Genomic DNA, 25,293 nt, shown 5'->3' with positions numbered 1-25,293 from the left:
GAGCTGTAACTGTTTAAAATTAGGCCTGATTTTAGCAAAATTTCACTGTATATCGGCACAAATGTGCACAAAGGTCACTATGTGTGATGCGTGCGTACGGCATTGTTATTGGCCATAGAGTGATTGAAAAGATTGGAAACTTGTCAAAACAATGTCAGGAACCCAAAATGTGACAAAAAAATTAATTTCTAGCTTCCATACGTTCTGCGCGCCTAAAAATGTGCACGCGTAGTGGTAAATTTCAAAAAATTTTGAAATGCTCAAAATGGCCTGAAACGTGCTCTAATTTAATCTAAATGTGATTTCGAGCATTTTAAAATTTTGATGCACGCGTACGCGCGCGTTATGATGCACACGCGTAAGATTAGGTTACATTACATTTAACATTGACTTGAAGTTAATGCTCACTTAATACGATTTCGAAATGGCAATTGGTTAGGCTGATATGATCGATAATGTAAAAACGCAAAATTGCGCGTAGATGACGTCACGCACAACTACGCACTTTGAAATCCTTATTGTGACTATTCCAGGCCAAGCTAAATGTTTGTTGAAGCGTGCATGTATGAATCTCGTGCCAATTTTTAGATATCGTGCTAACAAGAAATGGGGAGAACCTAGAATAAAAAAAAAAAAGATCTCTGACAATAACAAGAGGTGATCCACTAGCGGAGCGGATCACCAATAATAATAAGCTAAAAATAAAAATAATGATGTTGAGTCTTTATAGAGCAAATGCATTATCTTTGAAAGGTGTTGAAAGCTAAACATTAAAAATATGCGAAAAGAAACAGGAAACTCAAATATCATTACCTGGATTCTGTCATTAAATAGTTAGCATTTTAATTAACAGTTAGAATTTCTTCCTAATCTGTCAAGACCTTCCTACATCTTATTTAAGATTTTACTAACAACAGCGTTAAGTCCGGACCCAGCGACCTGTTTGGCCAAGGAGTGTGGACAAGGTTACCTTATACAGGCAAACCTATTGTCTAACCTTGAGAAGACCTGTAAACACACGAGTAAATATATCATCAATGTGGGCTTGGAAGGTTGGCGGAGGAAACCAAACCATTTACTACTCATTCAAAGAGGATACAGCACTTAAAAGTAATTAGATAATTATCTTAATAAATGATTTGAATAAAAGAACACAAGAAAATAAACCAAGCATATATAAATGAGTAGAATGTAGTTAGAAGTTCCTATACTGTGATAAAAAATCATCATTTATATTTAGCAATATTACATGTTCATGTGATAATACAGTTTGGTGTGTGCTCAATGCTTGCTGAAATGTAGACAAACTGAACTTTGCATCTGGTGATTGGAGGTGATAAAAGGTCGTATCCTTATTTACACCTCAACACCCTTCATGTCAATTAGTATGAAAAGAATGCTTCTTCACATCCTAATTGACACCCCTACTGTTAATTATAATGTAAAGGATTATTCAATTAAATCATTCACCCTTCATATCCATATTCTTTATCTTCTTCTTATCTGTTTTCGAGTACCAATAAAAAATTAAACCAGTAAAGTGAACAACATTTGCTCAATAATGCTTAGTCACATAATAGTACTTCTCTAACAAAGTTAATTTTACAACTTCATCATAACAAATCAGCTAATAATTTTTAACTTGTACACATGATTTATTATTTATTATTTTTATAAGAGTAAGTAGTGACAAGTAGTGAAACAACCAGAAAAAATGAATCGTTCTAAACTTGTTCATAGTTCATTTCACGGTGGTAGTGCATAGAGACTATAACCAACTTAAAAGCTCAATCTACTACCAAACAGAGTCCGCTTGCATAACCAAGTGGCAGTGTCAGCAGGGAGGGGAAAGGGGCTTATAAAGTCTCCCTGTTGGACAAACCAACCTCTCCATCAGCAACATCACATCGGACCATAAGGGGAAATTCTCTTTTTGAACAACATTATTTGTGCATAAAAAAGTTTTTCCCGCTGACAGTGGCTTAGGGGTTCGTTCACAATTATCGACATTTCGCAGGTGTACAAACAGTACGCTAGGGGGAAGGCAAGGGTAGACAAATTTGTACACTTTTATATACATATGAAATGTTGATTCAAAATTACACGTAATATTTCAAATAATAGATTTTTATGACCAATTATAATGCAACCATGGATGTAATATACATTTTGAAGTAATCAAGTACAGTACTTTAGTTGACTTCACAAAAAAAAAAAAATATTGCAAAATCAACATTTTTAATGTACACTTTCAGAGGGGAGGGAAGGTAAACTGTTTGTACACTTGCAAAAAAGTTGACAATTGTGAACGACTGCTTAGTCCCTGACATAGCTGGCCTTCACTGAAAAAGTAAGATTCTTACTTATTGGAGATTAGCCTTTCTGAATACTATATCCTACAGTAAAAATTATTTCATAATTATGATTTATTATTATTTTTATTATCTTTGGAGATAAACATAGAAAAACTGTCAAACAGTGGATCAACTAGTAGAAGTTTACTATAATGTAGGACCTCACTTCCATTAAAAAAAAAAATATATATTTATAGGTCAAATTCAACCTTGGCACGAAAAGTCATGTTTGATATTAGACTAATTTTATAGATTATTTTAAAATTACAGGCAAAATTTACAGATGTTTCAGGATATACTCATCTAATTATAGAAACAGTTGAAATCAGAATGGAAAAAAAAAACTAAAAAAAAAAGTACAGTCTTCTAAGCAATTAAGGAGTTAATAAATTTATCTTTCCACAACATTTAAGGTTTGAGTAGAACTGACAATAACAGGTGATTTCTGGGTAATTTTGGGCCGGCTTCTCTCACCAGTCTTCAGCTTTCCTTATGGAACCTTGACCAAAAGGGCTTAGCAGCTATCAAATCAAATCAAGCCAGGCCGTCTGTGAAGTGGACAGTCGGCATAGAGGACCATCAATAAGGGCCTACTGAGTGATGAGATAATTTCGAGGAAATTTACAACGGTCTGCGTTAAATAGTTTCCCATCAGCACAGATCTGTAAAAGATAGCATGGTTGGATTCCTCCATGGAGAAAATTTAATTTCAGACACCCCCAAAAAAAAACCCATTGGCAGAAACTGCTCATTGATAAGGGAAGTTTGTGGTACTGCTGAAGGCATGAGTTGATGAATGAATAGGTCTGCAGACAGATATTAGTTGAAGTTATTATTATCAGCTACTACACTAATCGTTTGTGTGGTCATTCAAGTGTAAGTGAATTAATTTGCCCATGTTCAGCTAAATCTCTCAACTTGATTGTTTTACTTTATTAAGCTATCATTTTTATATTTTATACACTTGTCTAATTTTATTGAAATAGTACAATCACACCCCTCCTACCCACAACCTCAGATGTTTGCTTCTGCCACACCCACACTACCACCTGCTTCACTGCTTCAGTCACAGCACAGCTTTACTTTATAGCATAACCACAGTGAATACAATTATAATTTACAAAATTTTACACATTCTACTAAACTCTGAACTTAATCTAGATTTAATTAATTCTTACTTACTAATTCAAAACTCTTTACAATGCAAATTATACTTAATGTTTTGTTATCAAATAACATAAAAAATAAATAAATATAATTATATAACCAAAGGCATATCTTACCAAGTTTGTCAAGAAGTAAAGTTCAAGAGAAAGGAAGATGATGAAGAAGATAACACTCCAGCGTGAGTTGTGGTAGGCTGGCATCATCACATCTGGGTAGCTGTGATGAAGAAAATACAAAGGGTTTGGAATTGGATACACAGAACAGGCAATGAAAGTTGAGGTCTTTGTGGTGATGAAGTGGGTAACACACAAGGAAACAATCCCCTGCTCTTTCCTGAAGAGTGTACCGCATATTGTTATTACACACATTGGTCATATTGTAAAAGGGACTAACGGTTTAACGTCTAGTTACAAAAATTAGTATCCTTTTCGCAACTTGCATTTAAGTCCTCCAGCTGAAACAAAAGTTAACAATCCTCCAGCTGAAACACAAGGAGAGTAGATATGTTGAACCAGGAACCAATGGTCTTTGAATAGGAAACACAGGGTCTGAAAGGATCTCCACGGTTCAGCGCACACACAGTGGATACCACCAATTTAACTGACTGAGCTAAGATACTCTCTAATAATAGTCTTGTTTGCATGCATATTCCCAAGTGATGATGCTCAAAATCAAATAAATATTAAACTCAATAGCAAAGTTTAATAATGAAAATAATAATACAATATAATAGCATAATAAATACAAAATTAGTACTTTACTACAAAATATAAATGGTATGAAAAACTGAATTAGATTAAAAATAGGAAATGAAAAAGTAAATATTACTTGGTATTGCATTTTATACCTGTTATGAACAAACAGTGAAGCATGTTATGTAAATATACATAGCAACTACAAGTGTTATAATCAATGCCTTATGTGCAAGGCAACGTTGGAATAACTAGACAATAAAAACTTACTTTGCTGTAGTGAACAAAACAAATAGGCTTATAATACTGTCTGAGATTGTGCTGAAATAGCTGTTGTCAGCCACTGGGGCAAACAGGTAGAATCCTGTATAGAGAAATGAAAACATATTACACAACAATAATTATTGACCAACACTTTGATTTGTCCTTCTTATCTGTCTTTTTCTTTTCCTTTTGTTGATGTATTTCTGGCAACTGCCTTTTCTCCCCTTTTCACTCTTTTTCTATATTTATCTGGAAAGTGTATAGAGGCTCCAATGGTATGTACCAACCATTAATAATAATAATAATAATTCATATTACGGTTTTTATAGATTGGGCTTTTTCTTTTTTTGTGAAATATTAATGTTGCCTTTAATACAAATCAAGATGCAGTGGGTCTAAAACCCTGGTTCTTAATTGATTTATTTGAAGGGCCAAATTACTTTTAAATTTGATGTCACGGGCCAAAGAAAATCTTCAAGTTTCAAGCAACTTGTTATTCATGAACCTAAGGTAAAATTCTGAGATGATATGGCTGAAGCCCCCTGTTGTGACCGCACAGACCTTTGAGGTTTTTTGGCAATTTCAATTCTATATTGCACTACAGCGCAATATTAGGACACTCATTACAATTTTTGCACAATAAGATTGATAAGATATTTTGCCAAAATAATTAAGACACTTAATTTTTCGTGCTTGTGTAAAATCATTACAAAAAAATTTGGCCAACAGCAGGGGAGGAGCGATGTCCCAGAACCTCTGGGGGTCCAGAGGGCAAAGCTCCCGAAACTTCTAACAATTTAGTGATCTTGAATGCTTCAAAGGCCCATAATCGATCTTACAGCCTTATATTCTTGAAAAGTTACATGATTATTTTTCCCTAAAAAATGTGTTGAGTTCTCCTCTGTTAGCCTTACACATAGTTTGATTAGATTTCCCTTTCCAGAAACACTCTCTTTCAATCCTAACAATATTCCAGCCAGTGGCGTCACAGAGTTTGTGGGGCCCTGGCGGTGACTGTTATTACTGTTACTACATTTCTTTTTAAACTTTCCCTTGTTTGTGATGGGTGCCAAGAAATTGTTAATAAAATAATTTAAATACAACAAACCTACCTAACACCGAAAAGATGATGAGAAAATAGAATAAGAGAACCATCATATCAACGATTGGAGGAAGGGACTGGAATATCTGACGCAAGACACGACGAACACCTCCGAGAAAATGACAGTCAATAAGGAAGATTGGCCGAAAGGCCCGCGTCACACGGAAATGCGATGCCTGCCTTATAATTACAACGATAGCTTCCAGATACATGATGAACAAACAAAAGGCCTACAAAATAAGAAAGACATTATGCAATTAGTTTCAATTTTGAAATTATTGTGGTTCCATTACTATCTTTAGCCATTTTTATATACAAATGTAAACTTAATGTTGTATAATAGTTTAAGAAATTGCAAATATTAATTTATTGTATATTCTTTGTTAATGTAAAGAATTCTCTGGATAAATTTTATAATATATTTTTCTACGACTTCTAAAACTTATGTATAAAAAAAACCTTCCATGTAATGTTGGAATTTTAAAATTTCATTTGATGCCTTGAAGAACCCTCGATAGTGTTTTATTTTTGTTTATCCATAGAGGGCATTTTATATTTTATATATTTTTTACTTTCTCCTAAAACGTAATAAATAAAAATAAATAAATTAAAGTAGATTTTAACTCTTAGTTTTTGTGAGATGGTTGCCTATTGGTTAAAATCACAATAATGACAATAACAGTAACAATAGCCGTAATTAAAATAATCTGGAAACCTACAGAAATAATAAGTTAATCATTAGGGAAGGACTGATTAATTAATCATAATAATTATAACATGATTCATATAGACAATGATATATGATATAACAACAATAATAATAACAAAGAGTACCTTCATAGCAGTTCTCTTGTGAGTGAAGAACTGTTTCCAGCCAAGCCATCTGAGTTTCATACCAAGACCAAGAGCAATAATTGACAAACCAAAGAGTTCCAACGAGCCATGAACCTAAATAAAAAATACAATGCTGCAAAAACTAATGTATGAGAAATGGCATAAAATTAGAAAGATGATAATATCTATATTTTAAACAGGCATAATTTAGGATCACACACAAATAAATGTGAACATGCACCAATATTCCATATTAATCACACACACAAAAATAAGTCTCTTTTTATAATTAATTTTCAAAATGACAACATATAAATTAAAATGTATACTCTAAATTATCCAATAATTGTAATAGGACTAATAATTATTTCTTTATTATACAAATATTTAATTAAATTAATTTTACTAAGGTTATGTATTTTATTCCTATTGAATACTTTGTTGGTAATAAGGGTCCAAAATGCATTTGCTGGATAGGTCAACTTTGCAAAACCATAGTTGAACACTTTCAACAGAACACAATGAACTTCTTTCATTATTTAAACAAATCACTGTGTAACCCATTCACTTTTCAACAATTTTAAAGCCCACTTACATATTCTGTGACCTCAAAAATATCCACAGCTGGAGCTTCACACAAAGCCAGAGCCATAATTAAAATAGAGGCAAACAGCTCTATGAGATAAAACCAAATATTGTGTACAATTAAGTAGGCAGGCAGGGCATCTTGGGTCTGTGGATGAGTCTCAAATCGTTCGTTATTTTCCCCCTCTTGCAGGTAAATGGCAGCCTCCTGGTAGTTGAGCTCCCAGCGGTACTTGATCGCGTCGGCTCTTGTGTTTATACTTGGTTCGTCATCTTCATCCTCCATGATTCCTGTTGAGATATAAATAAAAGTTTGCTAAGTTCATTATTAAAAAGCAATCCTTTATAACTGAAGGCGCTGCACTGTGGCAAACAGAAGCTTTGGCAAACTTCATGATTATTAAATATCGTTTTGCAAAGTATTATTATGTTTGGAGACAGATTGAGATCTTACTTGCTTTTAGTTTTATATGTGTGAATTTAACGTCACTTATGGCTAAGCCTACCAGGTCTAGGCCAACTACAATTACCTACTTGCCCGACAGTTTTTCGCAAGGTATCAAGCCAAGAAAAAGGGGTGTCAGAAGTGGCATCAGGAAATGTATGCGAAGAAGAAAATCTAAATTACTAGTGCCATTTATTATTTTGGGAAATGTAAATTTGTTACCAAATAAAATCGAAGGGGTGTGGAAAGTTTGTGTTTTACCAAAATATGGTTACATGACAGGATCCTGGATAGTGAACTAGAAGTAAATAATTTTGAAATTGTCAGATTGGATAGGACTTGTCAAACGGGTACGTAAGAAGAAAGGTGGTGGAGTGGGGGCGAGGAAATGCAAGTCTTTACCTGTGTTGAGTGTTAAATATCCACCTGTACTAAAAGCTAAGAGTTAAATAACCTAAGGTCCATAATAATTACTGTCCAATATATAACAACATATACAGTAATTAAATGTCTTTGGAAAATAATGGTTAAAGCACTGATGGCCCAAGCAAATCATTACATGGACCCATTACAATTTGCATATCATAACAAAAGAAGTGTTGAAGATGCAGTGTTAGTACAATATGTACTGTACTCGCATCTGGATAAGCTAGGGGGATATACAGTATTAGATTGCTGTATGTGGACATTTTTAATGTGTTTAACACTATTGTGCCAGAGATGATGATATAAATAAACTTGGGAGAATAATATAAAACAACTGTTAAATGGGTTTACAACTTTTTGAAACCTAAGACACAGTGTGTTAAAATTAAAAATTAAAATTTCTGACAGAGTTGTTACAATGGGTACTGTACACCACAAGGGTCAGTGATATCTCCCGTTCTGTTTGCAATATTTACAACTGATTTTAAATTATTATCAAACGAATGTTGTATGGTTAAATACGCAGACGGCACAGTATTAAGTGGTTATATATTAACTAATGAAACTGAAAGACTATATATATACACATTACTATCAGAGAGTTTATTGATTGTTGTGATAACAACAATATGAAACTCCAATACAAGTAAGACTAGTAAAGAGTTAATGATAAGATTTTAGCAAAAAAATGTAATAATGTTGAGCCTGTAATCATTAAAATCACAGAAATAGCTGTGGTCACTGAATATAAATACCTAATGTAGGTTGCCTTTTTGATAATAAACTTAATTGTAAAAATTATACAAATAAACTAGTAAGTACTGTAAGAGCCAACAAAGAATGGAGATTCTGTGTAAAATGAAGTACCCATGTACATTGATACAACTACAGTACATTAAGAATATTCTCTGTGGGATGAGTGTTCTGATGTATCGTATTGTTTGTATCTTTGGAAATATGACCCAGAAAGACAAAATGCGCATAGAGAGAATAAACAAAAGTGCAAATCAAATTATTGGTGTTAACATGATGAATCTGGATTTTGCTTTTAATGAGAAAATGATTACGAAAGTTAAAGATAATGAATGATAATACCCATCCACTGTATTCTAATTTTTATGATTTACTCAGGTATCAGATTACTGTAGCTCCACCTATGTCGAAAGCTACGAAGTTTAGACCGTCTTTTGTATCAAATACTATATATTTAACTGCTTTACCTTTTTTGCTTATAATGTATAAAACACATGCAATCATTTTACACTATTTTAACCTGGTCTTGCTTTTTTTTTTTTCAACATAAATGCAATACTACAGTATTTTAATGCATTACCTGCTCTTAGTATTTTATCATTGTACAGTGTTATAATAATATTCCTAATACTCTTTACTATATTTTACTGTACTGTTTGGAACATTTTAAAAGTATCAAGTATGTTTTTAACTATTTATGTTCTCATTTGGTCATTTAGCTTCAAAATACATTTCTGTTGTATTAATTTATATGATGATAGACTGAATAAAATGAATTGAATTGAATATCCTTGACCTCTAGATAAAAACCATTGTTATACTATGTATTGGTTTTCTGGCAAATGTGGCATATCTAAAATTATTGAAAAAGCAGGCTGATGGATGGGAGGTGTGGGGGGAGTGGCAGGGAGATGAATAAATGTGAAATGGGTGTAGGGCCTTAGGGTTAAGTGAGCAGATGTAGCTGGAAAAATATGATGCTACTGTATGAGTACTACTTTAGTTGTGGGGAAGGAGGAGCACCTGGGGTCTACACTTTCTTTATCACAAAATTACAAAACTCAATTCAGCTGTATCATGTATTATATCAATCAAGTCATATACTTTGCTATACAAAAACAACAAAAATCAAAATAAACTAATTAAATAAGGCAGGATTACCTGAATATCAAAAAAAAAAAAAAAATATCCAAGAGGCTCTCCAAAAAAAACCAAAAAAACTTTACATCATGGACATATTAACATTTCAGATACAAAAAGAACATTAACGCCCGTATTCTTAAAAACGAACTTTAGTCAAACTTCGAACTAGAACTTCATTATAGTCCTAGCTGCAACTTAAACTTAAATTTGTATTTATAAACAGCATAGTCAAAGTTCAAACTACAACTAAATCAAGTTCTAGTTTTAGTTCAGCTTAAGACGGCTGGCAAGCAACAACTATCACACTTACCAATGAAAAGAGCTTAAAATGTGAAATTAAATAGTATCTTTAGTTTAAAATAAATCAAAAACATATACATTAATTAATTTAATATACATACAGTAATTGATTATTTTAATATCGGAAGTTAGATTAGATTAATGATTTTTTTAAATTTATTAATATTTGCTGAATTTCTATACTCATCATTTAAATTATTCCATAACTTAGCACCATGGTAAGTTAAACTTCTTTTTCTATATTCTGTTTTAGGTTTTTCAGTATACATCTATTGTTCTTGTATTGATAATTGTATTGTAGATTTCTTAAGGTAAATCTGTTCCTAAGATATGATGGTGCTAAATCATGAAATAATACATATGATACCAACATATTTCTTTTAACACAAATAAAATACTTCTACAACTTTTTTAGGTGGCGACCCTCTCTAGCCTAGGCCTGCATACACTTTCCCCAGGCTAACGACAAGGCCTTCCCTAGCTAGACGCAGATCTAGGCCTGGGTGGGGTGTGTGGATAACTTAAATGAAGGCTCTACGTCAGCTTACTACGTCAATCCATTCTTACCAACCAATGAACTTAATTAAGCCCCTCCCCATTTACACTAGACACTGCGCGCATCTTTATTGTGCCGTAATCGTGTCTAGGTCCCATAATATGGGCCATATAGTGAGTGTAAACGGGGCTTTCCTTTAGACAAGGACAATCGGACCGTCACGTCAAATAAATGCTTGAATGAATGGGATTCTTGGGCCTAAGCCTAAACATTCTCATGGTTTTTAATTAACTAAACTTACCAAATACACCATCACTTCGTTCGAGTAATGGACTTTCTAATTCACGGTCTTCTGTCCCAGCCATTGTAATCTACATATGAAATAGAGAATACTGGATTTTATTTAGACACAGACTAGACACGGGCGGACGGGCGGTCTCCGATGTTTACAAAATATTCACAAAGTCAAAGTTCAATACTTCCTGACATTTGACCCGGTCACATGTAAACGCTTAGCAACAATCACTAAGAACGCAATGGAATCCTGAAAATCAATCCACTTTTACCATACGTTATCCACATTTTGTTCCACTTTACCCAAAATGCCAAACAAATTCAACCTATAACTACGATCGTGTAAAAATATTATGTGTGAAATATAAAGTTTCTTTTAGTAGGATCCGGTATTTTAAAAATCTCCGAAAATGAGAGGCCTGATTAGGCTAGGCCTAAATAGTTCATGCGCATTTATACACAATAATTATTGAGTGAAACCGTTCAGATAAACAAACCGAAACGAGGTAGATGAAGAAGGGAATAACGTTTCAAGCTGGGGGAAAAAACATCATAATCTTTTGTTTAAATTGTTTTTAAATTACTGCAAGTGAGAATATTTATAAATTTGGTGAGGTAAGGAGAAAACTTAACTCGGACAAGATGTCGATCGCAGATATGGCAGTGATGGAAACGTTCAAATTACTGAACCAAGTTCGGTCTCAGGGACCACGGACGGAGAAGGTCGAAATTGCACAGCTAAAACCAACTTATTATAGGCCTAGACCTCCGCCAAAGGAAAAACAACAAAAAATTGATCCATTGCGCGTTCTTGATCCAGCCAGAAAGAAACTGACAACTGTTGAGTCTCAGAGAGTTCTTGCATCGTTAGACGAGAGCATTAAACGAGCTGAGATTGTCACATTACTGCCATTTATTCAGCAAAATATTGACAGATTTAATGTTGTTTTGGGTTCTGAACTGATGAATGCAATCCAAGAACACATACAGTTACAGGAAGCTTACCTAGAGAAAGCCTGCCTCCTAAAAACCAATGACAATATTTCAAGAACAGGATCTAAAAGTGAACGATCAACACCATTTTCTCAGAGAAGCAGAGATTTATCGCAGCATGAAGGAAGTCGTACTAGCAGTGCTGTTAGTCAGGCAAGTGGAGATGAATCTAAACCAGAAGACATAGAATCCACAGCAAATGTTGACAAGGAACTCTTACACAGTGTGAGGCTTCTTGAGAAGCATTTGCACTTCTCTTGCAAAAATATTCTGCGACTCTTCAGCATGAATCCAGCTGCTGTAAAAGCTATCAGATCCGAGGGCCAGTTTAGAGATGACCAGTCTGATGCCATGATCACATATTTGATTGAGCTAAAAGAATTCATCCTGGAAAAGCTACTGACCACACCATTAGAAGAAGAAGAAAAGAAGAAATATGTTACGGAAATAACAGTCCGAGAAAGAAAAAATGCAGAAGTGATAAAAAAATTAGAAGCAGAGTTGCAAACAGCTGTGGATGAAAAAGATGAAGAGGTTGGTTATGCAAATGACCAGTGTGAAAACTATTAATTTTATAACAAACAATAATAATTCAAATCTTTAATTAAAAAAACAATTATATTGTTTCTATATTATACAGATTACAAAGAGGAATGATGAGATCCGGAAGTTGAAAGGTGATTTGCATCAAATTGAGAAGTTTTCCGAGGAACACATACGGAGAACAAAGACAGAAGCAGAAAAACAGCAGCAGGCTGACATGAAGAATTCTGAAGGCAAGCAGTCGAAGTTGACAGCTGAACTACAAGCGTTGAAGACACAGCAAACTAACTTGATCGCTGAACATCGCAAGAGTGAATTAGCCCTAAGAAAGGTAGTGCAAGACTACATACAAGATTTTAATTTTATTGTGTGTATGTGACCAAACACAATTAGTTGTTTAGTACTATTTCAGATGTATCCCCAAAAAAATTATATTCTTAACAAAAATATTTGAGCGATATTAATAATATATTTCATTGACCCTTCAGTTGATAAGTTCATGAAGTTGATAATTATAAATGAGCAATTCAGTGTTGTAACACGTGCTGCCGATTGCGCTACTGTAGGGACGACTAAATTCAGAATAACATTCTACTGTAGACTTAATGGCTGGTAATTCGGGGAGGATACACCTAGACGATAATGTACAAATAACAGATGTATATTTGTTGTGTTATCTTGCTCGTTTGTACGAGTGGGGGCTCCCTTGGAACATATACCAACCCATGCAAAAGCGGACGAGAAAACACCTGGCAGAGACAATACAAAAATGCTGTCCCAGTGCTGGGGACAAGTTTACTCGTCCCCTAATATTTTCCTGCCAATTTATTAGACACCATTTTGATGATATGTGACTAAATAGAATTTCCAAAAAGTATGTTTGTACATATATATTTGTTCTGACACATGGGAAGGAACCTAAAAATGTCTGGCAGTCAATGTGATATTTGCCTTTTTTAGCTTATTTCCAGATTTCACTGCTGACAAAAAATATATTTATTTTAATAATATAGAAATTTATATAGCGCCATTTGCCAAAAGATACAAGGCGTTAGGTAAAGGTTTATTGTAGAGAAGTAGGATTATTAAGGAAATAAGTGTGCTTTTTTTAAAGATACAATTTCACAAAAATCAGTGAAATGCCGCGAAAATACCAAAATACCTATTTAATGGAGCGCCTTGTACGGCTGGAGATAAGCAAACTTATGTAACCTGTGTAAACTGTCAAAAAAGATATGGCGATATGAAGGATAAAGAAAAGCAAAATATTGTATGGATATTTAAAAAATTAAGTGTTTGGATAAATTTTATAGACAAATAAATACCAGTAATTTGTCAAACTTTAGAAAAATTCAATTCAAGCGCGATGCGCATTAAATCCTACCTGGATACGCGTATTGCAATGAACTGATTGCCCATAACTTAAAGAGAAGGGTGCTGTGTCCGGAGATGCGTAAAAGCTACGAGTTATTTCCGCTTCAGTTTTTGCTATGCGATTGTGAGAGCTCTATCTTTTGTTTCTACTACTGTAGTGTCTACTGTGCAGTACAAAATAATAGACAAGTAGTATACAACACTTAGTGACTAATTTTAGGCCACTTGCCAGTAATTTATTCATCAGGTGAGTCACATGATCAACAACCTCATCAGACGAGTCACATGATGAATCTGGAATAAATTACTGACGGGAGTTAATGAATACATTTCACCTGAAGTTAGTCAAACAGTGCTAACTTGGTTATTATTACGATTACATGATTTCAAGCTTGTAAATCATTCATACGGCATCCTACATAACAATAAACAAAATATGAATCTAAAATAAATTAATACTTACTAAACAATACTTTGAGATATTATATTACAGTAACACTGTGTCGTTATTACTTTAATTTTATTGGATGCTTGTAATGCAACTCCTGTATTTGAAATCAGTGATGCCAAATCCTAATCATATGTTTATCATATTTATTGTGTAATGTGCAGTGTTTGTGTTACTGTATTGCCAGCTGGTAAATCATACCATATGACATGCTATGAGAATAAATGAAATCTGAATTAAATTAATACTTTCAAATATAAGATACTTCCATTTAATATTACATTCTGTATGCATCATTACTACTGTATATTTGATTAACTTATGAGTCAGTCTTGTGATGCTTGTTAATAAGTATAATATACAGTATTGATTTTCTGTCTAACTGGTGTTTATTATTTTTTTGCAGAGAAAGTATAAGATTGAAACTGAAGTGGAGAATTGGATCCAAAAGTATGATCAAGATATGGGTGAAAGACAGGTAAGTGAAATTTAGGATGTTTAGATAAAGTTGTTCGTATTACAGGCCTGTAGGCAGGATTTTTTTTAAGGTGGGTGGGGGGAGGGGAGGGTAGGTGCATTTGAGAGTGGCTGCGTCCAGGGGCAGAGTAATCTGCAATCACCAGAGCTGATTAATTTCCAAAAAATTTCATACCACAGTGGGAAATGAAATCCCCCACCCTGCCCATGGGCCTGTATTTACTTGTTGATTGATTACTTGAATTGAAGGTCTGTTTACCTACAGTACAATATATGCCTCAATGGGTTCATTAATCATTAAATAATTTGAAAATGATATTCATAGGGGGTAGTTTAAATTACTGTTCAATGTTTTACATTATGCACTCAATCTGATTTTTTGTAATTATTTAATTTAATTTATTTCTTTAATTTTAGAGCTGTATTATTTACTTAGATAAATGTGATGATATTGTGTAGTTAATATTTTATTAATTACTTGTTTTTGTATTCCACCAAGCTCTGTTAAATTTTGCATTTCTTTGTGATAAATTTTGTGCTTTCCCTTTGATGAAATACATAAAATAGAAGTGAAAAAAGAAATAATGCTCTATCTTCAGAAGCTCTGAAGCAAAAAAAAAATAACCTTCATTATATTGATTTGATTTGATTTATATTATTTTATAATTATATATATATATATATAAATTATATATTTATAATTCTATTTTTATTATAGGATGAGTATGAAGATGTTGATGCTGTCTATACTGAGGAGAAATCACAACTGAATGAGCTTGAGGAGAGGTTTAAGACTCTTGAAACAGAATACACTACTATTGTAGAGGAGCGTCGCATTGCAAAAGAGAAGAAAGAACGAGAGGAACGAGAACTGTCTCTGATGATCAAGGCAGCCACCGTTGTGCAGGCTTTCTGGAGGTCTTACAAATGCAGAAAGGCTCTTAAAGCAAAGAACAAAAAGAAAAAAGGAAAAGGAAAGAAGAAAAGTGGAAAGAAATAAATAATGAATAGCATACAATTGACTCACTTTGTAAATAATGTAACTACAGATGTAAATTGCATAGTTTACAACTGATCGTTTATTATGAACTCAAATTATATCACCTGTATATTTAAGTAATTTTAGAAAGTCAGTATTTGAAATATTCCTGAAAAGGTTTCCTAATTAAAAGCTTCTTGTATGTTAACAACAGAAAGAATGATTTTATTTTGTTTACTATTCATTAATAAACAAATGTTTCAAGAGGCTACAGCCATGGCTAGACTATCAACTTTTATTCGACAAAACATGTGATGCCTAAATATGGCCATGAGGACAGTTCATCATGACCATATATAGGCACATCATGACTACATATGAGCATACAATAATTATTATCACAGGAAAATTGATAGTGTGGACAGAGCTTAACCCTTTTAACTAAAGCTGTGTTCGCATTGGACGAATGCTAACTTAACCTGGGCTAAATTGCATCGCTGTTCACACAGCAGCATTACAAAGACCTTTGCTGAAAAGTATTGGCAACACAAATGGCCTGGCGGTTCAAATATTTGACTTTGACCATATAACTGTCTAATTTGAAATTATTAAATTATTTGAGCATGCACTTGAAATGTGGAGACTGAATCAAGATTCAAACGTTTGGGTGCTCTATTAAGTTTATACCTACAATATCACGCTGTTTGCATTGGGCTTTTCTGCTTGGTGTAAACAATCTGATTTTTTTTTTCTGAGTGTGGGTGGGGTGGGGGCAGGGGTGTTCAAACTGTCCATGTATTGCTTAATATGACCCACAATGTCCAGTCCAATAGGGCTGAAGCCTACTCTAAAGGGCTTGAAACAAAATAACATACCAAATTTCAACACTGGAAAAATTGATTTTAGTAAATTCGTGGAGGTATAAAATGCAATAATATATAATGGTATTTATTCAAAACAGCATTTATCCAAAACAGAATTAAAAACATAATACAAGGCAGCCAAGACTGAATTGCGAATTATATTACTGTACATAAAAAATGAGCAAACAACAGAATTATGGAAAAATTACAAAACAACTAAACTTTTAATATAGGCCTACAGCATTGCAGTAATAGAATCAGAATCGTATATTTAATAGCAAATAAATCGTAATCGACTTGCAAACGTTTGAAGTATAAATACATTATATATCCTATCTAAAAGAAATGTATCAAAATTCATATCAATTAAAAATTAAATATCGATAATTGCCGTATTCATTAAAGGTGATTGAAATATATGTTCAAAATGTGGAGACAAATAAACTGGACCTACGAAAATCGCTACTGAAGTAGGGGCAAGACAACTAGGAGATCTGCAACGATTTGAACATGGATTTTTGGCAAATAACTTCGCATAAAGAATTAACAATTTAATCTGATATGTATGTGTAATTATAATTTCTCGAGGAAAGAAAGTCGGAAATGAGGAATAATTCTGAGTCAATATTTCATCCAGTAGCGAGGCTTTCTTGTAATCTTTGAAGGATGTTACTAATTTTCTTATGTTGGTACTTCCTTAGATCCCAAGTTTGTGATAACGTTTTGTTTAAATTCCGTCACGAAAATAAACATGATTTTATAGCGGAGTTGCTGCGGATCTTATTTTGGATTTTATGCTTTTGTTTGAGGTACGGTAGATTGGGAAAAAAAATCTTAGCTCTGTGAATTCATCTGTTACCAGCGCAACGTGCGTAAACAATCTAACTTCGCGTCACTTTGGAAAAAGAGTAAAATGGTATACGCCCATTTTTTACGCTAGCGTAGGATGACGTCATTTACAACCTGTTGCCTATGTTACCGAAAGCTAACAATGCGAGATTCTAATAAGAACATAGATGTTCCATCAACGGTAATGATGGGAACGCATATAACCAAACCATCTCGTAAAATGGCATCCCAAATACAGCATTACGACTTGTTTAGTAAAGTACCAAATAAAGTAAAAAATCACTTCGAGAGAACCAATTACAACCAGTCACCAGATACGTCAACAATTGAAGATCTTCGTATAGCCATCATCAGAGGTGACTTTGATCAATGTAAGTCTATTCTTCAGAATAATCGTAGGATGGAGATTGAAAATTGTCACGATACTGATAGTGTTTCTGATCCGCTACTGAAAGTCAGTCATTACGACGAGTGTTTCGGACCATCAGGGTTCCATTCACCAACAGCAGAGAGTGTTCGTGAGAGCTCGCCTCTGCACGTTGCCATCGTGTATCGGCGTCCGAAGATCATCCAACTACTCCTTCAGGAAGGCGCCAATCCCAATGCATTAGACAGACATAACAGAACGCCTCTGCATTTAGCCGTTCTTTATTGGCCAAGAGGTCTTATATCGTATGATGGGATACCTGACGATTGCTCTCCAGATATGTTGAACTACGTGGAGTATCTAAGGCTAATAGATCGTCGCTGCTGTGCGTCTGTCGAGCACTTATGTTTGCACGGTGCAGACCTCGATGCAAAAGTTGATGGGAGGTACACGCCATTACATTGGGCATGTAAATACAATGTACCTAATGCCATAAAAACATTACAAAGATGTGGTGCAGATTTAGAGTGTCGTGTTGACGACGAAGATGGTCAAACACCTCTCCTGGTTGCAGCTCAAAATGGCAGCATGGCTGCAATTGAAGCGCTAATTGGATGTGGTGCTAATTTGATGTCGAAATCGACGAAGGGATGGACTGCCCTCCATTACATATGCCACTTCCCTTTTAATCACAAGGAACACATAGTCGGGATATTGCTTCAGTTTGGACTAGATCCAAATACAAAAGACATCTACCAACGAACACCAATGCATTTTGCTGCAGAAAAGGGTCTTGACTACACTGCAGAACTGTTACTACAATTTGGGGGTAACGTCATGAGCAAAGATTGCTACGGCGTCAGTCCAATTCAAGCATTTCTCAATAACCCTTGCAACATACAAAAACCTGGTTTACTCATTGATTTGATGAATGAAGCTTCGCAGTTTAACATCGATCAAGGGAACATTCCTCCGCTGCTGGCGTCACCGATGTTGACACCAGTGAAAGACGTCTTGTTAAAGGAATCCCGACATCCAGCCTCATTACAACGTCTGTGTCGTTGTGTCATTCGCCGATGTATACGTCCAATGCCAATTGACCGAGAGAGCTTCCAAGACTGGCTGCCGTTGCCTCGCTACCTCCAGGACTGTATTCACTCTGACCTTCATATAATGGACGTTCCATGGGCTGAGTCGAGCAGGGTGGCTTTTGATACACTATTTAAAAATCCTGATAATATATAACCGCTTTATGGAGCCAATAGGCCTTTCTAATTAAAAAACGATTTTAATGAGCCGTAATGCTATTTTCAATTAGTATTGTCATTTTGTTTATTCTTTTTATATAATTTTTATCATCATTAGTGCCTCAACCAACCCACCAGGGGTTATGGGATTGAATGAATGAATGAATGATACTTTTTAATCTTGGTAAAAATATCATTTTGGTGCTTTTATGCATGCTTACATGCGGTTTTTTTTAATTTATTTATTATTTTTAAGAAAAGTACCAATAACTACTATCGAGCTGCTTTTAATGTGATCATGTTTATTTTTCTCATTAAATATCAAAGTAGGCCTAGGGCTACTATACATTTTGCGTCACTTTATTTTCAGATGCCCCGTCGGCCACCATTGAACTAACGGTAGACATCCCCATTTACATGATTGACCAATACTTTAAGAAATTTGAGCAGCATCTGTGGCACCATTTTGCCTGAAATAATCATGACAGGTTGAAATAATTGCTTATGCCAAAAACATTTAAGAATTACAACTTCTGTATAGACACGCCCTCTCTTGGTTAATAAACGTCGTTAGTTGGACGTTTAAAATCAAAAGTTACAAGACTAGTGTCATGTACGTTCTGTTCTAGTTATGTACATTTGAATATAAGTGAACTCAAACCATAATTTTCTATAACTTGTAAACTTCATAACTTCAGTAAATATTAACATTAATTAAATCCTCGTAACATTGTATCTTTCATTAAAAAATAATCTTCATTACTTTTTGAGAGGAAATTAGTTTGCGATGGGGTATTTGAAATAAAAATATAGGCCTACTATAAAACCCATAAAACGTTTGAAGGCTGATATAAATAATTGTGTTAATTATGGAATCTGTGACAGTGTAAAGAATTGCTTTTATAATAATAATATTAATACAATTATTAATTTTAAAAAAATTGTAATTTACCATACTTCATGCTAAATTCTGGATGCCAGTGTGTACTGTAATTTGTTTTCAATTTTAATTGTGAGTTTTTAATGTTTTTTAATTTACTTTTTCTCTTCCACTTGGTGGGGGTTTATGTTGAATAAATTGATTGATATATTAAATATATTTCATATTACTGTAAAGTAAATTTGAGTCACATTAAATAATTTATGAACCTATGTATGAATTATTATATTCATGTATTTGTATAAAGTTTTATAATGTTTCTATTTTTAAAATATAATGCACAAAAGCTTATCCGTATTGGTGTTAAAAAAATTAAATCAATCCCTTGTGTTGAGATCAAAAGTTTAACTTGGATTTTATAATTTAAATACTTTTTAATTGATGAACAATCGAACTTGTTAGATATGCAACAATCAACATTAAACATTTATAATTTTATGTATTCTTATGTAAAAGTTTGGAGTATTGTGTCGCCCGACGGAATTTTCGGCAGGGTTTTTAAGTCGCTCGCTTTCCAATCAAGATACTAATTCATAGACTGCACACTTCGTTACGTAAATCAACACCTAGCCTCATCTACTGGTCAACATCATGATAATTGCCATCATCAATATCATCATTGTCCTTGTCATCGCCTTCATCGTCGCCATCATCATCATCATCGTCATCATCATCATCATCATCATCATCATCATCATCATCATCATCATCATCCTCATCATCATCATCATCATCATCATCATCATCATCATCATCATCATCATCATCATCACCGTCATCATTATAACCGTTATCAGCATCACCTTCATCCTTATCATCATTACCATCGTCTTCATCGTCATTTCCCCCCTCATCACTATCATCCCCATCGTATCATTACCAGCAGCATCGCCATCACCACTATCATCGTCATTTTAATTGTAATAGTTGTCATCACCCTCATCATCATCACAAGCACAACATTGGTAATGTTTGCCTTCTACACCAATAAATATTGTTCGCACAGGAAATACATTGAGACGTTAGTCTCTTGCACGTGTAAATTACTATTAAAAACACATTCAAACCAATTATGAACTTACAGTAGGTTACAGACATCATAACAATTATTTATCTGCAAAAATACAAGGTTTTTCAATAGCTATAATATTGATTTGTTTTCATTGCCTCGTGGCGTAACTGTGTCACCGATTGTCTTAAATCGAAAAGTCCAAACGACTGACCACTGCAGTGTTGAACGCCATGTCAACGACGCAATTATGAATTGTTAAAGTTTGCACAAATCTACTGAAGGGTTTTGTTCATTGTTTTTTACATACTTTAAAGCTGTCATTTTAATCTGTTACATTGTTTTTAAAATGTATTAGATCAATCGATAATTTTTGACATACGGTGTCACTAGGAATTTCGTCCCCTTCCCGTGACTTCAGTCCGGACTTCTCTGTACATAACGTCACGACACGTGAATTCGGGGTTTACCTCACTAACTTTTCGTAGGCCTACTGAAGGGAAGAACGGGACCATGAGGCACCGGTGCCACAATATTATAAACTTGCGCGGCTTCTTTATAGGCCTAGTCCCTGTTTCCGAAGTGTTATTCTTGCCAAAGTGTAATGAATCTAATTAATTAAAACTAATCATCCGTAAACTCCTAATGGAAATAATTCTGAAATCTCCGTCATGCTGATTAATAGAATGCATTTGTATAGCAACAAAAATGTCAACAGTTTTACTTTATTTTTGGGAAATGAAGAAAAATTACGAAATGGTGACAAATGACAAAAAAATGTGTTTTTTAAAGGTTAGTTATACCACATAAGCATGAATCAGCGTTGATTTGGCACACGCATTGGTTAGTATTCAGCTTTCACACGCCCTGTTGACAAATCATAAATGACGGGAGGAATTACGCTCACTTTGCCTTATTTCTTGCAGTTTAAGTAGCCATCCAATTCAATTTTGTCAAAAGTTACTGGACAATGAATGACATGAACTTGATAGTGGACATCAGGTGCCGTCACACCCGTAATGGAGCCGCCGACAATGTCTGTACTAGCTCCCAACACTAACAAGCCGTCATCGGTAGTTGATTTTTATCTTCACCCGTCCGATATCATTACAACTACGCAATTTTAAAAATTTTACTAGATGTTAAACAGTGTGTCACAAACAGATAACAGAGTTTAGAAATCTATAAATCGTTAACGATTACAATTTAACGCATTAACAATATAGTTGGCAGAAGTGGATAGGCCGAGGTTGGGGTTTGTTTTTGTAAGTAGGCCCTATTTCAGTATTTATAGGGATTTTATAATCAGCGGCGCACACCAATGCGCCAAACAAAATCCAACCAAATAGAAAAAAATAAATAAACGAAATTACCAATTGTATCGAAATACTATTTTCAGCTCAAAATACGCTCGATCATGTCGTAAATATACATTGGAACAGATGTATCTTATTAATATTTTGATGTGTGTAGGCCGATACATAGAACTATTTCTGTGTGTATTATGATGTAGGTTGCATTGGTTACAATAATCGTGTCTTATTGATACAATATGATTTAGTAACTTAACAATTTTTGCTTGTGTATTTTGATTATTTTTATTTACAGGTAAATAATTATGCTAATAATTTTACAATATTTTTTCTAACGCATTGTATATCAATAACGAACTAAGTTTCTACCCCTTCCTAATGGTTGGGTCATCTGCTACTTGCTAAAGCAAGTTGCATCGCTTGTCCACAAGCCAGTCGATTGGATGTTTGAACCCCTGGTTTGGCAGCTCTCGGAAACTAAGAAAATTACACGCGCTTCCCGGCTAGGCAGACAACCATAATATAGGCCACCGAAGAAAAGGTCAAAACGAATACGGTTGGTTCAGCGAACTGATTTGATTTACAATGTGTATTCTTCCTTTAAAATTAACTGTTTTGACAAATTATAGAGAACAAATGCTAAGGGAAAAAAACATTAAAAACTTTCAAACAATTTGAGCGATTACAAAAAAAAATCTATACAATAATGGAGCATTCTTGAATATCACATTCAGTGCTGGATGTGAATAGTCCTGATGATGTTAGCTGAAGCAAGCAACTTAAAACCTACGTTAATATAATGGTTATACATAGTTTCCGACGTTTTAAATCTATTTTCGTCCTTAAACACACACATCACACGTAAACCATGCAAAATCTGTGTTGAATTGATGATTTAAAATTGATGCCTGCGACTATTTCATTTTATTTTATGATTTTGTGAGAAAATAACTTGTAATGTTATTCTTTAATACTATTTAAATATTTATAGTGGCACTGTTCATATAAAAATAAAATACATTTTCATAATTATTAATGATTACTAATTAATGAGCATAAATATATTAATACTTTTAAAATTGGCTCATGTAATACATTTGCTGCTATTTAACTTTTGCAGAATGTATATTTAATTTTTTATAGCCTAGTAAAAATGCACTTCATTTTGATAATGAAGTAACAAGGCCTATGCCGTGGTGTCTTCAGCTATTAGTTAACACTGACATAGGCCCATATTGATGTAACGAGTATTATTATTTATTACCGCATTTATTCGAATAAAGTGTTTTTTGAATGGGCGTTTATTCGAGGGGGGCGTTTATTCAAGGGAAACGGTTATTTATTTATTTTTGGTTTATTGATACGTATCAAATAAACGCCCCTTAATTTCACTGTAAATATGCTAAACTACAACATATACGACTTATTGATCCCAACCAGTAATACTACTGGAGTAGAACATTAATAAAATGTGTTGAGAATGACGTCGCTTCCATTAGACTTGTTTACAGACATTATGATTTAAGGGCAAAAGATCGTTTATGAGGAAGGCGTAGACGGGAGTTTTTCTTTTGTGTGGATACCACACCTTTATTCAAATCACACGGTTTTGTTTTTCATTCTTATTGTCATCACATTAAATACAGGATATCATAAATAAAGAATACCGTATTAAATAATTATTTTAAATATTATATAGGGCATTTGTCATTAAATCTCAATATACTGTAATATACTTTTTTTTTCTAAAATACTTAACTCTGAAAACTACAATGTTATTGTTTTTTAATTTAAATTTAAATGGTTTTTCATTTTAAGATTGTTTTAAGCATTATTACATTTCTGCTTTATTAGTTCATAGGCCTATGCATATATATATACATATATATATAGGCATATATATATATATATATATATATATATATATATATACACACACACGAGTGTATTTGGTGATATTTGAATCTGTTCAACCATGAAGCCTCTGTGGTCTAATGGTTATGACGCTCGCCTTGACAGCAAGAGGTCGCAGGTTCGAGTCCCGCCAAAGGAATTTTATTACACACACGTACTGTACCAGCATACATACATAGAGGGGAGTTTATTCGACGGGGCGGTGTGTATTCGAATAAATCAGTACGGTATTATTATATGGCTGCCGATATCTTTCTGAATACATAACAAACTATGTTTAATTAAGTTAATGAGTATAAAGCAACTCCTAATAATCGAACAATGCTCATCTTTCATTAGCCACAAATGGTCATCACACTATTTAGGAATTTGAGAAAAAATAAAAGGTACGCTCAAACAGCGTACAAAGTCAATAGGATAAGCGAGCTTTACACTATGCGAATTTATTCCTGCGACGCAAGATTATTCGCACGATCCGATAATCCGATAAAGCTATACTGACGGTGAGGAAGCCAAGTCAAATTATTTAAGGTCATCATAAAATTTTACATATCGATGGTACAAAGCTGGAAAAATATTATTCGTAAACACATTAATATCCTTAAGATTTGTGGGTGTCTTTGTATCGGTTTCTTTAGCTAGATGAACAACCGCTAGCCTTGTTACTAAACACTCCCCTCAACCAAATGTGCCAGAACCAACGGAAACATAAATAAATGTGGAAAGTAACGACGTATGGACAGACGAAGAACAGGCAATTCTATTTTAACAGTCTGTCTTTCAGCGTTCGGTTTTCTGCGTGTCAATGAACCAAGTATTCGAGCACTTAGCATGAGTTTTAAGTAGATAATGTTGTATTTTCCCCATTATTTTACATACTTGATACCAGCAAACAAGAAAGTAAAATGGTTTATATATACACTATAACATTCTTTTCACGGTGCTTTACTTTTACTTGTCTTACTTACTGGTCGTGGTACGATCGCCGTAGATGAATTTCAGGTTAGTCTTTTGTTCTATAGAAGTCGGGTAAAATTATTCTCAATAACATTCTAATTAATGGTTACGTTAATTCAGTTGCACACACACACACACACACACCCACATATATATATATATATA

The 25,293-nt window shown here is 33.9% G+C and overlaps 3 protein-coding genes across 3 annotated transcripts in view; 2 read left to right on the top strand and 1 right to left on the bottom strand.

Annotated features, from left to right (window-relative positions):
• LOC117108872 (two pore calcium channel protein 1-like) overlaps nucleotides 1-11,034 on the bottom strand; it is a 21,613-nt gene extending 10,579 nt beyond the window's left edge. The window contains exons 1-6 of the mRNA XM_033251034.1: nucleotides 10,863-11,034; nucleotides 7,009-7,289; nucleotides 6,414-6,527; nucleotides 5,590-5,809; nucleotides 4,484-4,577; nucleotides 3,638-3,737 (exon numbers count right to left, since the gene is read on the bottom strand). Of these exons, the coding sequence (XP_033106925.1) occupies nucleotides 3,638-3,737; nucleotides 4,484-4,577; nucleotides 5,590-5,809; nucleotides 6,414-6,527; nucleotides 7,009-7,289; nucleotides 10,863-10,926 (873 nt within the window). The 5' untranslated portion in view covers nucleotides 10,927-11,034. The remainder of the gene's footprint in view (nucleotides 1-3,637; nucleotides 3,738-4,483; nucleotides 4,578-5,589; nucleotides 5,810-6,413; nucleotides 6,528-7,008; nucleotides 7,290-10,862) is intronic.
• Nucleotides 11,035-11,310: 276 nt separating this feature from the next.
• On the top strand, nucleotides 11,311-15,942 carry LOC117108877 (dynein regulatory complex protein 10-like). Its single transcript, XM_033251040.1, has 4 exons — nucleotides 11,311-12,382; nucleotides 12,489-12,722; nucleotides 14,620-14,691; nucleotides 15,409-15,942. Exons 1-4 carry the CDS (start codon nucleotides 11,498-11,500, stop codon nucleotides 15,688-15,690), a joined length of 1,473 nt encoding a protein of 490 aa, XP_033106931.1. The 5' UTR covers nucleotides 11,311-11,497; the 3' UTR covers nucleotides 15,691-15,942.
• Nucleotides 15,943-17,147: 1,205 nt separating this feature from the next.
• Nucleotides 17,148-19,634, top strand: LOC117108894 (ankyrin repeat domain-containing protein 61-like). The gene has a single exon (XM_033251071.1). The coding sequence runs from the start codon at nucleotides 17,479-17,481 to the stop codon at nucleotides 18,991-18,993; it is 1,515 nt and encodes a 504-aa protein (XP_033106962.1). The 5' UTR covers nucleotides 17,148-17,478; the 3' UTR covers nucleotides 18,994-19,634.
• The last annotated feature ends 5,659 nt before the right edge of the window (nucleotides 19,635-25,293 follow it).

Source organism: Anneissia japonica, unplaced genomic scaffold (assembly GCF_011630105.1).
Source record: "Anneissia japonica isolate Jap-2015-1 unplaced genomic scaffold, ASM1163010v1 scaffold2617_len527014_cov191, whole genome shotgun sequence".
NCBI classification, from domain to species: domain Eukaryota; kingdom Metazoa; phylum Echinodermata; class Crinoidea; order Comatulida; family Comatulidae; genus Anneissia; species Anneissia japonica.
Note: the sequence above shows the minus strand (reverse complement) of the source record. Positions and strands in the feature narration are given on the sequence as shown.

Excerpts from the sequence above, each read along its gene's own strand:
- LOC117108877 (XM_033251040.1), top strand. The coding sequence starts at position 11,498 with ATGTCGATCGCAGATATGGCAGTGATGGAAACGTTCAAATTACTGAAC. Across the intron at positions 12,383-12,488 it reads TGGATGAAAAAGATGAAGAG|ATTACAAAGAGGAATGATGA; the intron begins GTTGGTTATGCA and ends TATATTATACAG. Across the intron at positions 12,723-14,619 it reads GTGAATTAGCCCTAAGAAAG|AGAAAGTATAAGATTGAAAC; the intron begins GTAGTGCAAGAC and ends ATTTTTTTGCAG.
- LOC117108894 (XM_033251071.1), top strand. The coding sequence starts at position 17,479 with ATGACGTCATTTACAACCTGTTGCCTATGTTACCGAAAGCTAACAATG.